Source organism: Pithys albifrons, chromosome 2 (genome assembly GCF_047495875.1).
Source record: "Pithys albifrons albifrons isolate INPA30051 chromosome 2, PitAlb_v1, whole genome shotgun sequence".
NCBI classification, from domain to species: Eukaryota; Metazoa; Chordata; class Aves; order Passeriformes; family Thamnophilidae; genus Pithys; species Pithys albifrons.
Window position 1 is genome coordinate 73,773,568 of NC_092459.1, and position 21,916 is coordinate 73,795,483.

The window sequence follows — 21,916 nt, forward strand, 5'->3', positions numbered from 1 at the left end:
ATCTATGGCAGATGCTCTTGTTTGCCTGTGATGGAAGAACATGCTGCCAGCACCAGGCTGCAGTGCCTGTCTCTGTCTACTGACAGAGCCCCTTGTCTCCTGCCTCTAGTTCCTCGCAGATAAGTGGTACATGCAAGCAAAAGTCACCGGTGGCATAAGTCCCTCAAAGCCTTACTTACTGGCACTGTAAATAAGGCTAAGGAAGTTTAGAAGCTTCTAAGATAAGGCAGCAGCTGGTTTTTAAGAAACAAGCTTGTTTTCCCAAAGTCAAAACCTCTTACAGTTCACATCTTTCCCCCACCCCAAACAGAACATAATGATGCCGTGAATGACCCTTCCCCCCAAAAACAGGACTTCGAGCCACGTTAGTGTAGGGTAAGATAAAAAGTAAAGGTCCTTTAATAACACAGGGCCTACAGCCCACAGGAATACAGGATGACATGCATGTGTCTTAGTTCTTCTTTCCATGGCTTTTATAATAAGATCCCTCCAATCATTGCTTTACACATTTCTCAGTCCAGCCCCAGTCCCACCCCTGGTCCAACCCCCTGGAATTGGGTCTGGGGTCATCAGGACCCTCTGTCTTCATCAGCTCTTCTTCCTCAGGCACACAAAGGTCTCTTGGAGCTTATCCAATTCTGGCTTTTGGGTCACTCTGACCTATGTTTATGTTTCATTCTGTAGGCCTTCTGATATCCTTCAGCTCTTTACCTTGGAAAGGAGTCTAAACAAGATTAATTAACTAAAGGAATTTGAGCTCCCTGTTCTGGGACAGGGGTAGTGATAGAAAGGCATTAAACTTAAACTGTTAGAAATATTAACCCTCTAAAAATCTACAACTACTGTGTTCCTAAAATCTACAAAATGTGAAAATCAGAACAAAAACCCTTTCGGCATCAATAATGAAACAAAGCTGGCTCAAAATACCAGTGTGATACTTCCTAAAATGCCATTGAGAACCCATGTCTTCTATGGCAAGTCACTTACAAGGCTGACATGTATCTCTATTTTGTAGGATTCTGTGGTCTAGTACTTGATTTGTGGATGTCTCCAAGTCCATGGAGCTGCAAGTTTAGAAACTTCTACTAAGTAAGTTCACCCTTATCCAGAAAAGCTCCTGCTTTCAGCAGAGAAGGCAGCTTACATACTGTAACGCTGCTGAAGAAAACCCAAAAATCTAGAGGGATTTTTTCCCTAATAATACTTCAGTTTGAAAATGCACCAAGTCAACAGCAGCATAAGGGCAAAGAGCAGCAGCATGTAAATGCAATACAGGGTGTTCTCAATTGTGAAATGATCTCTTCTCTTTCAGAAAAGATGAAGGTTTCTGACATTTTAAGGACAAATACGATTTTACTAAATGTTTCATCTCAAATTCACAGTTTTGTACATATTTCTAACACATATATGAAACACCAATTAGAAGAGACAGCTGTGATGGAGAAACCAAGCTGAAAAGTAACCATGTCCGCTGGTTAACACCAAGTACAGGGGAGAGGGATAGCAGCTTGTTTTTGAGATTATCCAAAATCCTTTGCTCCCCCCAGAAGGGTCAGGAGTTTGTAGTCGAAGCTGGACTTCCTCCAGGTAATGAGGGTGTTGGAGTACTGGGCCAGCTCTGCCAACTCCCCACGGTTTGCCTGCACAAGCACAAGGTCTGTAGTGACCTGCCTCTTCACGTGAGAGAGAGAGCTGGGGGGCACAGCCTTGGAGCTTGTCAATCCATATCTGTGTGACAATATTTTGTGCTTCTGTTGCTCGTTGGATATGATCAGTTTTGTTTTCAAGTACTGCTGTGGAGATCTGTCATCAACTTCTTCGTCACATTGTCACACTGTCCTCCTTGCCTCCCTGCCCTCCCCCACTTTACCAGTGTCTCTCCACCTTCCCCCTGCTCGATTGCACTCAACAAGTCAGTCTGAATTTTCCATATCTACTTTTTTTTCTTTTACCCCTCTTTTGTCTTGTGGTAACAGTGTTTGGCATTTCCCGGACAGCCCATACTCCATAAGGCCTCTGTGTCTGAATACGAGGACGGCTTGAACGTTGCCTGCTGAGACCGAAGAAGAACTTGAGTTAAAATAATCCTCTCTTTTGTTCCGCTTGGGTTGCTTTTTGTTTGCCTGACAGATGTTCGACCCCTGTGCGTGTGCACAGAGCGGCTCCTGTGCCGGGCCCTCTGATCCGCCAGCTTATTGATTTCTGCCTATCTGTGCGGCTTGTCTCCAGCCCTTACAGATGCGAGGGCTGCAGCCCAGGCGGCAGCCCTTCTCCTTCACACACAAATAGGGCAATCCTCTATTGTGAGGGGGCCAGCAGAGGAAAGCCAGCCTCACTCCCTCTTGAGCTATTGTAACAAATTTGGGTGGGATCTGGGGGGCAGAGGGGAGTGAAGCACCGAGCCATGGGGCTGCACTTTGACATGTTGTGACACACTGCCACACAAGTGCCTGAGCAAACGGGAAGGAAGCTGGGGGCAGAAAGGCGTCAGAGCTTTGCACTGTGCCTCTGTGTTATCTCAAGTTCATATTTCAGTCATTTGACTGAGGAACGTAAGGATCAAAGCTGTCACCAGGGGAAACCTTGAAAACATCAGTACTTACTATTGCTCTGCTTCTCCTAAACGGCATTGCTGTTCACTGCTCCAAGTTTCACTGACTGACCTATCCAAGCAGTCACTGCATGTAAGACTTTCATCTTGTAATTAACAGCCTTGTAAGCCACATGTAATTCTTGTCTTCCATCTTGCTCTTTTATTTGTTTGTTTTGGCTTGATTTTCTGCCTGCTGAGTAGTGTGTCAGGCTAATATGCAAGAGAGGCAAGTTGCAGACCTGCATGCACATTTTGGTCTATAGTTGCAGTCTCACTTTGCTGTTTACATCAGTTTGCCTTTCATTTAACCCTTGGCATAAGTCTGTGGAGGTCTGACCTGCCACTGGCCCTAGTGCTCTGGATGGAACATGGAAAACAAGGCAGTTTCCTCCCCTCGTTAAGCCCATGCCCCTAGAAAGCAGTTACTGTGTGTGCTGCCCCACACATCCCTGTGACAGCAGCTCTTCCCTGGCGTCTGTACTGCACGTGCACAGAGAATGCACTCCCGGGGAACATCCCTTTCTCTGTGGTTGGGATAAAGGCTGTAAGGGCAGCTCAGGGGTGCGTATCATCTCCCACTTTCCTAACCTTTTGCACCTACAGTCAGCTTGCTGTCTGCAAAGCAGCTTTTCTACTCCATGCCAAGTTGTCCTGCCTTGTCTTCCATCTTCTTAAAGCATATCACTTATTGCTGCATATGTTGGAGCCTCCAGAGCTATGACTATGTGGTGGCTAAGAATGGTATGTTCTTTGGTTTCACTGATGCTACCAGGCACCAGGTTATCATTTACTGCCACAGTAGTTTATTGAAGACTACCTAGCTGTGTGTTAATGATCTGCTGCTTGACAGAATATTTTACCCCACAGAAACAAATACAGACATGTTTATAGTGCCACAGAGTTCATCTATGCTTCTCCTGAAGTGTTGCTCTTTGCTCACAAGGGTTGGGGTAGTTTGGTTTGGACTTGTTAAGACAAAACTCCCACTGACATATTGTGGTCTGTTGGATCACCCGACAGGCTGTCAAGAGCTGGCAACAATAGTTCACGTGGTTTCAAGTGATTTATACTAACATGAAAAACAGGCAGAGAGTTTGCAATCTGTGGTGGCCTGTGTTGCAGCTCCAGCCATGTTATGGTTACTGCATCTGACTCTGAAACCACAATACAGTGCCTCCCAGTCCCTTGGTGGATGCTTCCCACCAACAACTTACTGGGACAGGGCTCAGTCAGAGCTGATAGCAAAGGAGGTGTCTCTGTGTAATACTGCTTTGAATAATGGCTAGCAAGAGAGACTTGGACAGCATCCGTAAGGCAGAACAGATGTTCCACACAGCCACAGGAGCCCCTGCTGCCTCCATCTCCTTCAGTGTACTGCAGCAGCACCACAGGGGTCTCCTTCACTCTCATGAGTAAGACGAACAAATTGTCCTCTCAAAATCAGCTCAGTCCTTGAGATTTCCTTCTATGATGCATGTGTCATGCACCTCAAGCAGGGTGTGCATATGGGTCTTTAATTTAGGGAAAATAACACTGACAAGCCACAGAGAATTCAGTAGCCAGCAACTTTCATTACTCTCTTTCTTAGTCTTGGATCCTCCTTGACACAAATGTAAAAATGAGGCAAAGTGGCTTATTTGGAAAGGAGAAGAACTTCATAAAATGCTCTCTGGTTTGACAAGCAAGGCCTTGCCAAGCCTGCAGGACCTTTTATTTGGTGTGTATTTCAATGTCAACAGGAGAGGACTGTAACTGCTGCAAATGATACTCTCTAAATTTGACTTGGGAGTGTCGCTCAAACACTCTGTTAATTGGATTGTATCATGGTAACATTTATGGTGTTGGGCTCAACATGCTAAAAATGAGTGGTTTGAGGCTAAGCATTCAGAGACCTTGCCTGTAGGAAGCAGTGGGGGTGGCCAGACTCCTAGTTCAAACCATGAGGGACAGCAGGTGATGTTTGAATGATTCCCTGGAGGATAAAGAGGAGATAAAATTTTAAAATCCAGATCCATTGATCCTCTGCAGTCAGAGTATGGGGTGAAAAAATTTTTCTCCTGCTTTCAGGAAGGAAATGCCTTGTGGGTGTGGGGTATCAATGAATGCAGTTGTGTGCATCAGCTGGTATCCGTAGGACAATGTCATGCAGTGCCTGGCACAAGTGATTTTGTACATGTGCATTTTGGCAAAGGTCATGTTGAAACTCTGTGCAGCTGCAACTCTCTGTAGGCACTGTTGGACCAATACTGTGGGAATTTTGTACGCCAGTTGTATTTCACAGACGGTACCTGGAACCCAAGCTATACCCATGCTGAGTGTTAGAAAGGGAAAAATCAGTCTTTGGATTAATTTCCTTGACTTGTTTCTGCCTTTACTCTCATAGCCCTTCCCCTTGCTCCACACAGCCTGTGGGTGATGTTGTTGTTTGTAGGGCTGTGTGCAAGCTATTCTGTGACTTTTCTTTAATAGCAGTTCTTTGAAATTCTGCTGCTTCTGTAATGGGGGTTGAGTGTGGTTGCGTCACTGTTGTGATGGTCTGTCAAGCCACCTAATTGGGTTGTCTCATTAAAACTTACAATTGGCATTTACAAAGCATCAATCCTGTAGTCCAACACTAGCTAGAGCCACACTGGCTGACCAAGTGCCTGCATGTGAGTTGTGATGTGGATGGAAAATTTTGTCTCTCGTGAACTCATTCCACAGCTTCTAAGATGAAGCTGGAATGTATCAGACCACCTCTAAATATGCCTTCTATGTAGTGACACTAAGTGGAGCGATTCAGTTCAAATCAGCAAACAGGTGGCTTTTAGTCTCCAGTCCAGAATCAAGACTATTTCTGGGATCTCAAAATGGACAGTCAAGGATCATCCACTAGCTGCTGTTGGATAGCTTGGCCTTAATGTTCTTTTTGTTAGCAAGAGTGTGAGGAGGAAATGGTGCAAGAAAAGGGCAGATTTGTGCAGCCTCTAATAGAAACTCAACTCGGAGTAGCTCCAAAATGCATTTCAGCTTTGAATGGAAACGGTTTATGAAAAAGTCCTCTACCTGTACAGGTCAAAATACTAGCTAAATCACTGTAAGTGCAATCTCTTATGAGAAGTCTATTCTTTATTTTTGTTTTAATCTGAGCCAACCAGGCAAAAGAACCTCACTTACATAGGAGTCTGATTCACTGTTTTGACTGCAGTGGTGACTTCTAGCACCATAGTTAAATTTATCTGGAAGCATGAATTGGAGCTGAGCTCTAGGTTTCTGCAGAGTGAATATGAGTGCAGCTTTTCTGCCAACACTTAAATTAAGTGCAGGCTGTAAACTAAACTGCCAGAAACCTCTCTTAAATGTTTGTGCAGGAATGTTATGGGTTAAATTAGGCATGTGAATGCCTGCATATAGATGCTGCTTTGGCCACTGTGACTCCCCAGCTGCTCAGAGAAGAGCATCTTGGCTGTTTGGTGTTTCACTGTGTTTGATGGAGAGCATCCTTTTGACAGAGAAGCATTTTAACAGAGGTGAAGGGCACCACAGTCACTGACTTTAAAGGCTGTAGAGCCAAACAGAATACATTGGATGGTTTAGATGCAATATCCTGCACTGAATCAAGAGCCTGGCTATTCAAGGCTGTAAGATCAACAGCTCTGCACGAGGGCCTGGAAAAATGAGGGGGAAATCAAGTCCTCATGTTTCTGCAGAAATGCTTTCCTCTGTGATCAGGCACGTGCTCTGGCTGAAATAGGGCAGCTGGCCAGGAGACACTGGCCACCAAGGTGACAGCTTCAAAGAGTTGAGGAGTGCAGATAAACTCTGTTATACACCAGTCTCACAAATGCGTAGACCAAGCTGAGCCATCTATCACAGTGACCTTCACATGAGCTTCTGTGAATTCTGCTCAGCATCCCTTAACATGCCACAGACTGCAGACAGAAAGGTTTTCCCTCCCCTACCTTTCACAGTGATGCCCATGCAGGAGTTGTATGAGAAAAATCTGTCACCAATGAAATATTGTTTGGTTGTGTTTTAAAGAGCAGTTTAATGTAAAAGGCCCCCCCTAAGTACCAGCTGAGAACACTTTGCATCACCCTTTAAAATATTTTTACTTCAAATTTTGTGGGCTAGCTAAGGGTGAGCACTTCCCTTGGCTTTTGTGGAAAGCCATAAAAACCTAGACTTTGTGACTTATTGTAAATCAGAGAATGAAAGCACACTGCATGGCTCCTCCAAAGACAAATTATCTTTCATTTTTAAAAAATCCATCTAATTGCCATTAATCAAGCCATCCCCTGCACTAATAAGATGGAGGCAGAGAATGGAATGTCATTCCAGCTCAGGCAGCTGTTGTGCATGTCAACCAGTTTCAAAATGCTTGGCTAAAGTTGTAAATGCAGTTCTAATGAGATCGGCTTGTCTGCAACTAGCAAACACATACCAGCCGCACTAAAATGTTTGTTTGCCATGGGACTTAATGGAGATTGTGTTAACCAATTGATTCAAGGGTATGTGTCAAGAAAAGTTCAGATCAAGCACAAGGCAGTGACACTGGAATGCAGCTTCCTCCGAAACAGTCACTTATATAAATCCTGAAAAAAAAAATCCTCCCCCTCATCTTTTTTCACGGTTTGTTGTTTTGGGTTTTCCGCCCCCCCTCCCCCCCCATCAGGCCTCTTAACTATCTCGTAACTCAGTGCATGAGGTTCTCTACATATAAGCAAGCTACAAACAGAAGTATGTTTTCTACTGGGATGTTTGAGGATGGGCTTCTGGGACCAACTTTCAAGGCATTCTATCTCCCACCTCCCAAGTACTCCCAGCTAGGCATGGTTCCATCAGCAGCCTAGGCTAGCTGTGGAGAAGTGGTGCTCAGCTGAGCCACCCAGGGTCTCCAGCATGAGAGCACAGCATTGAAAGACCAATAACCAGCTTGATCATCCACCAGGCTGGACTGCCAAGCTGATGACAGCCAGTTTTCACAAAGCCTGGTTAAACAGAGAATTGGCCCTGGTTCAGCTAAGCCACTTCAGTGGGCCAGGCACTGCAGGTGTCACATACACACACTGGGGTGAGCACCCAGGTCAGTCAGCACACTGGAGACTTCTTGTAGAACCATCCAGATCACCAAACTTGTGTGGCTGTAGAGCGCTAAGAAACAGAAATACCTAAGTTTCAGAGAACTCAGGTCTCAGGAAAGACAAAAGCACTTTGCCTCAACGGTGAAGTGTCTATGTAACACTGCAAACTTCCACATCCTGTTCCTCTTCCTCAGAAAAAAAAAAAAAAAAAGGGAATCTTGTTTTTTAACTTTTCTGGTTCTTTGAGCTAAAGTTCTAAGAACTGCTTCAATTTCTGGTGCCATGACTGCTCTCTTGCCTGTACCTCTTTAATGTGTGTCTTGTGCCAAAGAATATTAATTATTGTAAGCTACAATGAAGTCCACCCCTATCCCCATTTGAGCCTCTGAAATGAACAGAAGTTGAACTTTGCCAGCAACTGTTAGGAAAAGGGCCAAGAACAGCCTAACAGGAAAGATACTCAGGATTTTTTGTTTGGTTTTTTTTCTGCTAAACCATGTTTTTGTAATTATGTATACTTCACTGAAATTGCTTGGAAAAGGAAGTACACAGAAAATGGTCCATACAATTAAACTAACTACATATCAGTGTTGAAAGAATATAAGGCTGGTTTCACTCTGTTGCACTCACACAGACAAAACCCCTTCTCAGAAGAAATTTGCCTTGAGAAGACAGATCAGGAGACAAATATTAGTTAACTTCAGGCCCATGTGCCCTTATTGTCCGGTTTATGACTGCCCCAAAAGGCCTAAAAGCAAAGGACATTCACACTAAACAAAAGCAAAGCCAGAAAGAGAAAAGAGGACTTTGAAAGCTGTCATTTCCAAATCCTTTCTACTCAAAAGCTGGTTCTTGAAATGTGATCAGGAACCCTGAATAAAGCAGCAGTTGCTTCATGCTCCTAAAAGCTATCTTCTACTTTACTGGAAACAGGACTTCTTTATTTTGCTCAGATTCACATGAATCAGTCCCCACTTTAATCAGTCCCCACTTGCTCCTGCTACTTCTCCTCAAGCTTAGGTTTGTAAAATCCCAAATTGCTAAATTGAAATCACTTGCCAGGACAGCTTTCTTTTGCTTTCCAGGATGGATGATAACCAGGTATCAAGAAAGGTTTATCAAATGTGGGAAATTACAACTATATGCCCTAAGTAAATAAATAATGTAAAGGAGTAGGGAGTAAGTGGCTGTAGGACCACTTCAAACTACTGTACTTCTTAGTGTTTTATAATTTGATTTAAATTGTTTTCTGTAGTCAGCAGGTCCTGATTCCCATCACACTATGGCGTATGTAGTGTTAAAGGCATATCTTACTGTTAAAAAAAAAAAGTCAACCTGGAGTGGGAAAGCTTGGTATTTGGTTCATATGACAACGATTCAGCCTCAAGAAATTCTGGGGTTTAATTAAAGGCAAATTAAACTTATCCTTGAATGATACAGTGAACTAAGCTTTTGGAAACGTATATGCAATATTTACACCTTGTCAAGCACTTTCACTTTCCATAGTAAGAGGTCCTTTCCTCCATACATAAAATGGATTTGATGCATAAACAATATTGCTGAAAACATGTCAAAAAATAATAAAACAGATTTTGCTTTACAAACCTAATTTTTAAGGCTGATTTTGACCTTGTACAGACCCTTACATAAGCAAAGGTATGCAGCCATTTGGGAGAGATGAAAACAAAGCCTCCCATCTCCTCAACAAACAGTCCCACAAAGCATATTATAGTGGGAAACTGGTAAAGTATGTGTGACTGTTTTTACCCACCCCGTGTGTAATTGTGCTGAGGCCTAGGACAGCAACTAACTATTGCCATCTTAAGGTGGCCCTCAGTTTTGTTGCAGGTGAAGTCAAGTTAGCTGCTCCTGCTGCTGTGCACTGCTGGTTATACATCCTGCCACTTGCAAGCTCTTCAACGAGGTGGTTAGACGTGCTTCCTCCAAGGTTATTACAATCCTGCAGTACAGATCTCTTTTGAAAGATACACATAACATTTAAAATTAAGGAAAGGACTGCAAGGTAAACATTTTCCCTCTCCCTCCTTTCTCTTACATGAAATTGTATTAGACATCCAACCCCTGGCCAAGTAGATCAGCCATACCCAGACCTCTGCTTATAGCAACCCTGAGAGGTACTGTTGTGTTTGCTTTACCTAGCTGTACCTCTATAGACTACCTGGCTAGACAGTTCTGTAACCAAGTAAGGCTAAAGTGCTTCATAAACTATTAATTTACATTGTAGACATGGTGCAAGGTGAGTACTGAGCTGATTTACACATAGGAAGTACAGCCATAGAACTAAGGAGAGCTGCAGACCACCAGGGGAGTCCTATTTTCCAGCCTGAGGTGATAACAATCTTCACAAACATAGCTAAGGAACATGGTGGATTAAAAAAACACACTCTTGGTGCCTTTTATCTATCATACACATCCAAAATTTAGGGATGTTTTAATACTAATAAGCAAGTCATTTCTAGCTGAGCAGCCTGTGAATACTTTTTTTCTCACACATCTTCTGTCACTCCTGCGACTGCTCTCTGAGCACGAGCAGTGATGACATCAGGGCAGGGCATTGGGAAAGTTAGAAATGGGGAAAACAAACATTCCCACGTCAGTGGTTCCAAACCCATCCACAAAGGGAATGGACACAGTGCTACTTTCTTCTTGTAAAAGAAATTTGGTTATTTTCAGTCCAACAGACCTGTGAAAAAGCTTCCTTTCCCTGATGGTTTTTCTGCCACGTGTACTCTGCAGGGAAAACTGAAAAGGAGACAAAATGGCCATCTCACATCTGCACAAGTATGTCAACAGGACAGCACTGACTCACAGTGGCAGGAAAACAGATATCTGCTGCTGTACCTCTTGTGAGACTGCAAATGAGATCTGAAACACCTTGTTTCTCCTGAAAGAACTTAGAGACAAGTCTAGGCAACTCAAACTCAAACCAGTAATCCTAAAATCTGTAAACATGCATTTACTTTGGATGTACAATGTATCCTTAAATATAAAAGCGTCCAAATTTATCAAAACTTTTCAGTGGAATCACTGCAACTCTCCTAGGCGTTTGGCATCCTGTAAGAACATTAACTTATGTAGAAATTACAGAGTTTCCCTTGTTTATTGCCCTTCCCTTTACTGTTTACACCTTACAAACTGTAAACAGACCTGTCCCAAGGCAGGCATGTCAACTTGTTCCCCTCAGTTATTTCTCTTTGCCACTTAAATATTGTTTAGTTTCACTAAACTTCACCAACCTTGCAGAAAGCTCTAACTTCAGCAATGCAATACAAATCCGGCATCAAAGATAGCTGATCTTAATGTGTTTTAATTTAATTTTACAGAAGTAACAGAGCATGTATTTAATTTGGTATTGCCAATTTATACTTTAAATAGGCACAAGCTTTGTGTTCTTAGAATTATTGCATCATATGCCATTTCCTCACTACAGACAGCATACAGCTACACAGTCATTTATACAATCGACCTTGTCCAAGATGACTTTTGCAAATAACATTAAAAATTCCCTTAAATTACCTGAACGTGTCTAGAAGTTCTGACTTGTATGACGTGACTTCAGCCCCAGTGCTAGTCAGACTGAAATGCTGTGTCCCTTTCTCATTGCCCAGCTGCCCAGGGATGAGCAGTTCCCTTCTTACTCTGCCCAACACTGGCACCCAGTGGTCAAATGCTTCCACGAACACTTTGGGAATCGGATGCTGTTCAAGTTCCCACTCGGCGGATTTCCTGAACAGATCTAGTCTGTTTAAACGCACTAGTTGTTCAATGATTGGGGTTCAAAATGCTACCCACTACCTAAATTGTTTAGAAAGCCTGAGACTACCATCGCTGGTGAAGACTAGCCAGAGCTAGAAATAACGCACAGCACCCAAAATGCTGCCCTGAAGGCAGCCAGTCACGTCCAAACAGGAAACAAGGTTACCATAGGGTCTAGCACATCAGCAAAATTGTTCCTTTAAAGTACAAGTATGCCACCTCAAACAACGCGGTATTTTACATTTTCTTTTTTCAACAGCTACAGACAGTGAAAGAACTCTTGGGCAAGGGAAAATTATTTCGCTCTTGTTGATGAGCTTTTTCTAAAGGTCTTAGTACTCAAGCCAGTTTCCAGGAGTCCAATACAGGACATTGAACAAACTACACTTGAGGCAATTTCCCAAGAATCTGAAGCAGTAGCAGGGCTAATAAAGCTCCCAGACACTAAAAGGCATTCAGGAATCTCCATACTAAGTTATTTTCCATCAGCAGCCAGAAAGTGACGATGCTTCAAATTCATGGCATTAACCAAACAGAAACATGTAGAAGTGAGCCCAGGTGCAGAGTCCAAGACTAAACTCTGAAAGATTCCATTTAACATTCTTCCCTCCTACACAGTGGAAGTGGTTTCAGGTGACCCATGCAGTCTCTCTAAATAAGTACACAGAAGTCAAATGTCAGGATAGCATTTCAGAGAACTAAAGGAGAACATAGGGAAGGCAAGCTATGAAGTGCAGAGATGGCAGGACAGAGTAAATGCTTTTCTCACTAAACCAAGGCTGCATTGAAAGCATTAACAGAATAGTCTTTGAACCTAAATTTTAACAAGTTTAAACTCTCTCATATTGCAGCATAAGGGATTTTGAGATGGGGATTAAACTCGCATTGTAATTAAGACTGATCAACAAACTGAGATGAGATGAACAAAACTGACTTGTGACTTTTAGCTGCTTCCTTACCAGGAACCACTCTGGCTTCTAAAGAATACTACCACTTCAAACAAAGATAGAAGACACTCAGCACCACAGTAGTCGAACTTCTTGGAAAACATTTAATAAGACAAATGTCTTCATAACACACGTAAATTGTACATCATAGGTTACTGGTTTATAGGTGAACTGAATTAGTCTTTTCGCAACTGGATAGTCTGCTCTTTAATTCCATCTTTTGTGACAATGCAAATCTTAAGTGCATCCCCAGTATACACATCTCTCTCAGCAGCAGAAATGAAGACATCCTTAACCAGCTGCAAAGCCTTTTCCAGGGTCAGAGGTACATGTTCCACATTTTGCATGTTCTTGAAGCCAATCTAAAAAAAGATGAAAATGCATTTTAAAAGAAGTATGATCCATCTAGCATGAAAGCTGTTTCAGTTTCTGCACTAGAATGAACAGATTTAGTCAAATTAGAAAGAAGAAAAGGCTTGTCTCTTTCAAAAACCCAAAGCTGACAAAAGTCTTCCTTGCATTTACAGTTGAGAACTTTGACAGTGGAGATACTCTTAGAAAAGTAACAAGAAGTAGATCCAGTATACAGCCAGCACTGCTCCTCACACTCATTCAGCGTATTAAAGATCACAATGAACATTTGGATCTGAACTGATGTAATTATCCAGAAACTTCTCACCAGGTCAGCTATATCGTAACTGCACACAAGCCTTTTCTCTGTAGTCATTTGTAGTTAGGAACATTTCTTAAAAGCAAGTATTCCTCAACATACCTAGAACTCCTATATTAGAACACATCTGGCCCTAATATATAGTGTATCTTAGCTGATAAATCTAAGAGTCAACTTAAGCATCAAAGTAGGTAAAGCAGAAGAGTAGTAGTGTACTTTGCTTGAAACTCCTAAGCAATAAAAAACTTACGACAACTTTGTTTCTGCAGAATATATTTTATTTCCTTCAGTTAATAAAGTTCAAAACTAAGTCAAAACTGAGAACATGTTGTTATCTAAATTACAAAAAAAGTAAAGATTCTATTCCTTTCTCAGCTGATAAGGGTCAAGAGTGCTTATTCCTTTATTGTTTTTTTTAAGCACAAATGTTGTGTTGACATCAGGCTGAACTTACTAAATACCAACACCAATGTCAGAAAATAAAATGAGGAAAACATGCTTTGGTATTTCTCCCATTCAACCATGAACAGCTTCAACTAAATACAAAAGTATTCTTTGAGTACTGCCAGACAGATCCAACTGAATAAGCTTAGATCAGTTTTACATAAGAACATTCTTAGAAAATCGTATCTGAGTTGTACAAAACTAAGGACTTAAAGAAATGTATGTTAAGTGACAAAATGTAGGTACTAATTGTATCTTCCTAATTTGGTACTATTTCATGCTAAGTAACAGGCATATTTATGTTATCAGCTAAGGAGAAAACCCAAAACCCAGGAAAAAATAAACCACAAACAACTTCTATGAGAAACATAACTCCCCAATTAAAACATTTAATTGTTTTTAAACAGGCACTGCACTGTTAGTAACATACTAAAAATATGAATAGATCCCAAAGCAAAACTTTGATTTCTCCTGAGAAAGTAATGCCACACAACTTATAAATGTATGGATTAACAGGTCCTACCTGTAATAGATTTAAAGCTTCTCTCAAAAGTGATATTCACCAGAAGTAAAGCTACATTAATTTGAATATCACCATCGTTTACTGAGATAATGGAAGGAAACAAAACTACAGCAAAACCCAACAAACTGTTTTACCTGGTTATCCAGCAAAGGTTGCAGCATGGCACTTGCTGATCCACCTGCTTTGAAAGAATCTCTCTGGTATGAGCCCACTGGATCAAAGCTATATACTGCTCCCTTCCCTGGAAAAAAAAAATTAGTATATAATAACAATTCAGAAAGATTGTCAATACTGATAAGCATTTACAACAAAGACTAGCTTTCCCAATAAGCAGTGCCTGAAAGACCACAGATCCCAGTAAACCTTTTTTCCAAATGATACTGCAGTACGCTCAGACAATGCTGTGTACAGTAGACTCACTATGGTTGTGGCCTGGTACAATATCCAAGGTTATTTTCCCTGTTTGAGCTAAAACCTTGCTTCAACACATGTTTTCTATAGTGCTTATCACAGAAAAAGTGCTGATGTGCAATCAAAACAGGAAAATGTGCTAGAGTATAGTGCTGCACAAGGAGCCCTGTAGGTTCTAAGGCTCACACAAAGGAGCAGTTTAGACACTGTTCTTGAATAATACGATACTCAAATTACATCCAGAAAGAACGCATCACTCTCCCAGGGGTGAAGCTCTGTCTCTTACACACTTCCCTCTGGAGCCAGCCCAGGTTGTGCAAAGTTTCCTGGCTTGCACCAACATCAGAGATGCAGACACATTATAGCTCTGAAGCACTGGGGCTTGATGAGGACATGCCAGTCAAAAGGCAGGACCTGGCCAAACCCAGACTTTCTGTTCAGACAAGGCTGCACACGATTCAATGAACTGGCCAATGCACTTGGCAGCACAGCACAGGAGCTGAATAGCCTTGAGAAAGCCAGCCAAACCAAAAGTCAATCTTGCCGGACCCAAGTTAAGTCCACACATGTAAAGCTACACTCTGATTCTTATCAGCTGCTACCGCATGCTCATAGTCTGAAATTTACCATTATGCAGGGCTGACTAATCCCCTTTCAGACTCCACATATCATAGACATGTCTTAGCAAGACTGGGAAAGCAGCACAACTTAATGGTAACAACAGACTGCAGGGAATGGCTGAAATTATCCAAACAAGACCACCTCTGAGCTCCTTCTAAAAGCCAGAGAACACAGTATTTCAGCAACTCAACCAAATCATTGGACAGGAGCCTAGTAAATCCTGGAAGGGCTGTACATTTAACTATAGCTTCTGTGTAGAAGCCATGATTTTCATTAGACATCAGCTAACATTTAAAAATATCTTTGTAGAAATTTGCCTCTGGAGTACATCTTCATATTTAATAACCTCCACCACACTCACAGGTCTGGGTAAAATATATACAAGTTTACAGGTAACATCTCCTTTAAAGATGCAATTATGAAATCCAGGAAAGCTGTTATAGAGTTTTCCAATCTAAAGTATGAAAGATTTCACTTGTAGAGATTTGTAATCAAATAATTCTAATAGTTTTTAGACTTTTAGACCTTCAGAAATGGAAGATCAAGTTAGTAACATGAACTAGTGAACAAGTCAGATGCATAAAATGTATTCAACCTGTGTAAGTATCAGAATGCCTAAAGGTTGGTGCTAGGAACACAAACTTTGCTATTCCATCAGTGTACCTGCAATGTAAATGGGACAGCTAAACACACACGGAAATTCAGCCTCTTTTTAATTTTTTTGTTTAAAGTCTTACCTTCTTCATCAAGTCCACCAATTATATTGTAAACATAGTAGGGAAAGAAACGTCGAGAATACAGGATTGTAGACAGCATTGCTGCAATAGCCCCAGTGGTCATGGTCTTGTTATTGGAATGCTTGTACATCTGCCAGTGGTAGAGCACATCCAAGAAGAAAGTCAAACATTAAATTTGACATTCAATCAGAATTGCATTTTCTGTAACCTCACTATAGCAGAGTAGGATGCTAAGCAAAATTATTAATTAGCATGATTACTGAAAACACGCTGGTCTAAGTTAAAGCCTTCTTACAAGCCAAAAAAATTATTCTCTCTAAAGTTTTACAATTAACAGATGTTGCTGCATTAACACTCTCCTCTCCAGCTCTTCCATTCTTTAAATTTGTGATGTCACACTTATTAAGAACACAGCATCAACTTCCCCTGCCTTATATTCTACTAGCAATACAGGTTAGATACAAATACTTTAAGAAATCTCACAAAAATTATAATTAAAACATATAATATTATTGGTCTCAAGCATATTAAAGATATCAGTTTCTAAATATAGTAATACAGGTAGTTACCTTTAATCTTGCTTCAATAATTTTAGTAAGGGTAAGACAGTCACCATGGAAACCAGTGCATCCAATGACAGTTTGTTCTGTTCTGAAAAAACACAGCATTTTGTTACAATTTTAGATTTAGTATGAACCAGAGCATTTTCTTACACAGTTGGTTATTACAAGAACACTAAAATGTATTTTCAGTTTTCCTGATGCTATCAAAACCAGCTGTCCAAAACACAGTAACAGCTCTGTGGTGTATGAAAGGTAACTGCAACCTACATCTTGAAGATGCACAGGACCACACAGATGCTTGTCTTCAACCCACCTCTTTCTTCAACAGTCAGCAAGACTGACAAGAAGAAATTCTTAATTTCTTCATGCACCCCTAACTCTATCTATTACAATTCAGCCTTGCTAGACTAGGATGTGTTTTACACTGGGGAGCCAGAGATCCTGTCACTCGGTCCAAGTTTTACTCCACTGGACCAGAGGCCTGCAATAAGCTTGTACCATGGTCACACGACATTTATGGAGTCAGTGCAACAGAAGCTATTTGGCTGCAGATGCATTACAAAAGCTTAGTTCTTTGCTCAGTTCCAAAATGTTTCGTGAATATTTGCCACAGGAATGCCCTCTTGAAATTTAAATTCTAGTAAACAGGAGACTACAAACATTAACAAATACAGACTAACACAGAGCAGTCCTTCAGAAAACACCTTAATATGCAATCTTCTCTCAGCCTGTCACTAGAATTACATAAAGGCATTCTGTGCAGTATGTATATGTATCACAGTAATTTCCATTTGGGCAGTATCAGAGAGTCAAAGATACAGCAAGGAGTTAGCCAGGAGAAACCTAAGTTTCTGTGATCTTGTGTCATCAATTTAGGAAAAAGGAACCCCAAAATCCACAGGGAAAAAAGGAACCAAAAAATGTTTTCTGTAGCTAGTAGCAGCCTACTAGGTAAGCACCTGCTGCACTCAAATGAATGTAAACAATATATAGTTTTAAAACAAGGAGATGATATCTCTGTGAGTCAAGAAAAGCATAAAATGAGCATAAAAAGTTCAATAATAGAACTACTGACAGGTTTATCTTTCCTAAAACAAGCACCTCTCAAGTGCCAAGTGGCTAACCAGAGAGACACAGTACAAATGGCAGGTTTTTTCTCAAACCAGGTGCCCTGATGAAGCCAAGTGAGTTACCACAGCATTAAGTTTTGCTACGGTTAAAACAAAAGTTCTTCTGATTATCCAGCCAAAAAAACCCCACCTAGCTTACAATAAGCTTTGTGTCAGGCTAGAACAGTTCTGTTACCAGCTTGTTGCTTCAAGAGCGTGCAACACTGGCTATATTTACATTACATCACATCTTGCATTACAGCAATGGTCAACATGACTACAAAATCTACTTTGTTACTGTGCCTTTTTTCTAAGAATTCTGCATAAAGCAGAAGGCAGGTGCCATGGTCAGCAATACAAAATATCTTTCATCTGTTTCAATTCTTCCAAGATCTGGACTTACAGCTTGTAGCATTTTGGGCTGTCCCGGCAGTGAATTGAATAGCCTTCACTCAGCCGTGTGTCAGAGGCAACCACAGAAAAGTCTTCTCCAGCAATCGCCAGCACAGTCCTTAAAGGGTATTGATACAATAATGACTTTCAGCACAAATATTTATTTAGGCAACACAGAAACACATCCTAGATAGTAATTCTACATGCAGACTCACTTTTTGTCAAGCATCTTATATTCCTTGCTACGTTCCCCACTGTGCACATCCCTCCATGTGACTCAAGATCAACGGAAGGTTCTTGACACAATATAAAAAATATACATACGTGACCCTCTACTTTGACTACAAACTGTATGGAAACTTGGTAAAACAGAGTCTCTACACCAGCTAAGAACCAGACTCAATAGACCAGGTACTTCAGGTACCTGATAATGATTCATCCATCTAAAACAAACAAAGTACTAAGCAACAGTGTTGTTCCACTCAAATTAGCGTAACTTTAAAAAATCTGATGTTATCTTACTTATTTCCAAACAACTTGTTTTGTGATTTGCCACAGGTGTACAACCATAAAGTAAGAGATGCCCTTTAAAAATCAGTCAGGTACCACAAGAGAAAAACATTAATAACGCTACCCTGGTCAGATCCTGCCACCAGCTCAGATGTGTAAAACACTGCCTGCCTTTAAAAGTTATGGCAAGGCAGCCTTCAACACAGTTAGATGTTTATTAATGACACGCCAAGGAGTGATGACCATAAACTAAAACACAAGAAGTTCCACCTCAACATGACAATGAACTTGCTTATGCTGAGGGTGGCACTGCATGGTAAGAGGCTGCCGTGGAGTCTCCCTCTGTGGAGACATTCCAAACTCACCTGTGTCACCTGCTCTAGGTGACCCTGCCTTGGCAGGGGGCTTGGACTAAGATGATCTCCAGAGGTCCCTTCCAACACTAACAATTCTGCAATTCTGTAATATGACCACTACCTGCATTTCCTGACCCACTATAAAGAAACAACGCCACAGGGAACACAAGGTACTTATTTGAAGACCAGTAAGTGTTCAGGGAGCCCAAGTGTGCCAAAAGCCACACGGACACGCAAGAACACTCCGAAGGGCTGTACGGACCCAGGGCAAGGCCGAGCCCTTGCCGCCCCTCTTTTATAGAATCAGAGAATCATAGAATCGATTGGGTTGGAAAAGACCTCCGAGATCATCAAGTCCAACCCTTGGTCCAACTCCAGTCCGTTTACTAGATCATGACACTCAGTGCCATGTCCAATCTCAGTTTAAAAACCTCCAGGGATGGTCAATCCACCACCTCTCTGGGCAGGTCATTCCAATGCCTGATTATTCTCTCTTTCCCTACAAGGAGGCGATCCCAAGAGCAGACAAACCCGCACTGCGCACCGGGGGAGGCAGAGTAAGGCGAGGCAGCCTCAGCCCCGCGGCCGCTCTCCCCGGGCCGCTCTCCCCGGGCCGCTCTCCCCGGGCCGCTCTCCCCGGGCCGCTCTCCCCGGGCCGCTCTCCCCGGGCCGGCCCGCTCGCTGCCCGCCGCTGCTCACCCTCCGTTGAAGGTGTATGGCGAGAAGCGGTAGCGCTGCACGGGCCCGTCCAGCTCGTAGCCCATCTCGGGCCGGGAGGGTGCGTATCCCGCGGCGGACAACATCGCTCTCGGTGCTGTCTCACGGCGAAATGGCGGCACCGGAGGCGGAAGCGGAGCCGCTCTGGGCCGGCAGCACCGCCTCCTCCCTCTCGGCTGCTCGGGCGGCGCCGCTGTGGGCCGGGCTGGCCTGAGCCAGCTCTCACCCGCCCAGCTCGCAGCTCGGTGTGTGCCGGGACCCCCGGGCAGCACCGCCGCCCCTGCCCACCCCTCCGAGCGCTGCCAGCCCCGGGCAGCACCGCCACCCCTGCCTGGCTGAGCACTGCCAGCCCCTTTGCTTGTTTTAGATGGGTGAATCATTATCTGCTATCTAAAATACCTAGTCTATTGACTCTGGTTCTTAGCTGGTGTAGAGACTCTGTTTTACCAAGTTTCATATAGTTTGTAGTCAAAGTAGAGGGACACGTACATATATTTTTTCATTGTGTCAAGTACCTTCCGTCGGTCTTGAGTCACAAGGAGGGATGAGCATAGTGGGAACCATAGAAAGGAATATAAGGTGCTTAACAAAAAGTGAGTCTGGATATAGAATTACTATCTAGAGTGTGTCTGTGTGTTGCCTAAGGAAATATTTGTGCTAAAAGTCATTATCAATACTCTTTAAGGACTGTGCTGGCGATTGCTGGAGAAGACTTTTCTGTGGTTGCCTCTGACACACGGCTGAGTGAAGGCTATTCAATTCACTGCCGGGACAGCCCAAAATGCTACAAGCCCAAAATGCTCATGGAAACCGGAGGGCAATAAGGCGCTGTGGTGAAGCCATCAAAGAGCTCCTCGTTTTGGGGCAGGTGGGGAGCAGGGTGGCTCCGGCTTTGCAAGAGAGAGCACCTCGAGAACCGCTGTGAAGAGCGAGGGCTGGGAATCACGGAATAGCTTGAGGTGCAAAGGACCAGGGACACCTTTCACTGGACCAGGTTGGTCAGGGCTCCATCCGACCTGGCCTTGAACACTGCCAGGGATGGAGCAGCCACAACCTCTCTGGGCAGGCTGTGTTGGTGTCTCACTAAGCTCACCGCAAAGAATTTCCTCCCACCAATATTTACTCTAAACCTACTTCAGTTTGAATCCATTCCCCCTTGTCCTGTCACCACACGCTCTTGTACGAAGTCCTTTTTTGCCTTTTGTGTAGGCTCCCTTGAGGTACTGGGAGGCTGCAATTCCGTCATGCCGAGGCCTTCTCTTGCTCAGGTCAAACAATCCAAATTATCTCAGCCTTTTCTCATACATTGGGAGCATTGGTGAGGCCACACCTTGAGTATTGTGTTCAGTTCTGGGCCCCTCAGTTCAGGAAAGATATTGAGGGGCTGGAGGGGTCCAGAGAAGAGCAATGAGGCTGGTGAAGGGACTGGAGCATAAGCCCTATGGGAAGAGGCTGAGGGAGATGAGATTGTTTAGCCTGGAGAAGAGGAGGCTCAGAGGTGACCTCATCACTGTCTAGAACTACCTGAAGGGAAGTTATAGCCAGGTGGGGGTTGGTCTCTTCTCCCAGGCACTCAGCAATAGGACAAGGGGGCACAGGCTCAAGCTCTGCCAGGGGAAATTTGAGTTGCATATCAGAAAAAAATTCTTTACAGAGAGAGTAATCAAGCATTGGAATGGCCTGCTCAGAGAGGTGGATTCACCATCCCTGGAGGTTTTTAAACTGATGTGGCACTGAGTGCCATGATCTAGTAAACGGACTGCAGTGGACCAAGGGTTGGACTTGATGATCTTGGAGGTCTTTTCCAAACCAATCGTTTCTATGATTCCATGATTCATCCCTCTAAGCATGTTGGTGGCTTTCCTCTGGACTCAGTCCAACAGATCCAGGGATTTTTTGTGCTGAGGACCCCAGAGCTGAACACAGTACTCCAGATGGGGTGGCACCAGCTCCCAGAGGTGGACCACAGGGTGCTGTGCCAAGCAGGAAGGATTGGGTAGAAGCTCAAAGTAGTTCTAGAGGGAGAAGCATGGGGGGACAGGGAGAGGCAGGGGGTACATGGGATGCTCTGGAGAAGCAGGTTGCTCTGCTTGGGAAGCACAAGCTGCAGTGTCTGCAGTCCCCAGGGGCCCTGTGTGTGGACAGTGGCATGAGCACTGTTAATCTGCCTAGTGACACAAAGAAACAGTTTATATGGGCAGAGTGGCTTATGACCTGTGTCCTTCAAAGCATTATTTATCAATCCATTTATGTACTACTTCTTTGTTTAAATAATGGTGCTGGGAGCAAGGGGACACCTTAAGGAGGAGAAATGAGGAATGATTGCACTAAATCATCATCACCATGGCTGAGCTTCGCCAGTGTAGATTTGAGAAGGGCTCTCCCCATGTGGGTGTGCCCTTCCAGCCTGCGCAGTGGAATTTTTAGGTCAGGCACAGCGTGCACAGAACTGGCCCCACCGTTTAAGTCCTAAGGTCCATCT

At 43.2% G+C, this 21,916-nt stretch overlaps 1 protein-coding gene and 1 long non-coding RNA gene across 3 annotated transcripts in view; both read right to left on the reverse strand.

The window, feature by feature from the left end:
• LOC139668401 (uncharacterized) overlaps positions 1-11,301 on the reverse strand; it is a 33,380-nt gene extending 22,079 nt beyond the window's left edge. For both annotated transcript variants that reach the window (XR_011697050.1, XR_011697049.1), the window contains exon 1: positions 11,194-11,301. This is a non-coding gene — a long non-coding RNA (uncharacterized lncRNA). The remainder of the gene's footprint in view (positions 1-11,193) is intronic.
• Positions 11,302-12,464: 1,163 nt separating this feature from the next.
• On the reverse strand, positions 12,465-19,581 carry PSMB1 (proteasome 20S subunit beta 1). The gene is made up of 6 exons (XM_071549503.1): positions 19,417-19,581; positions 17,862-17,969; positions 16,356-16,437; positions 15,787-15,916; positions 14,152-14,258; positions 12,465-12,742 (listed from the first exon to the last, which is right to left on the reverse strand). The coding sequence occupies exons 1-6, from the start codon at positions 19,518-19,520 to the stop codon at positions 12,557-12,559; spliced, it is 717 nt and encodes a 238-aa protein (XP_071405604.1). The 5' UTR covers positions 19,521-19,581; the 3' UTR covers positions 12,465-12,556.
• Between the last annotated feature and the right edge of the window lie 2,335 nt (positions 19,582-21,916).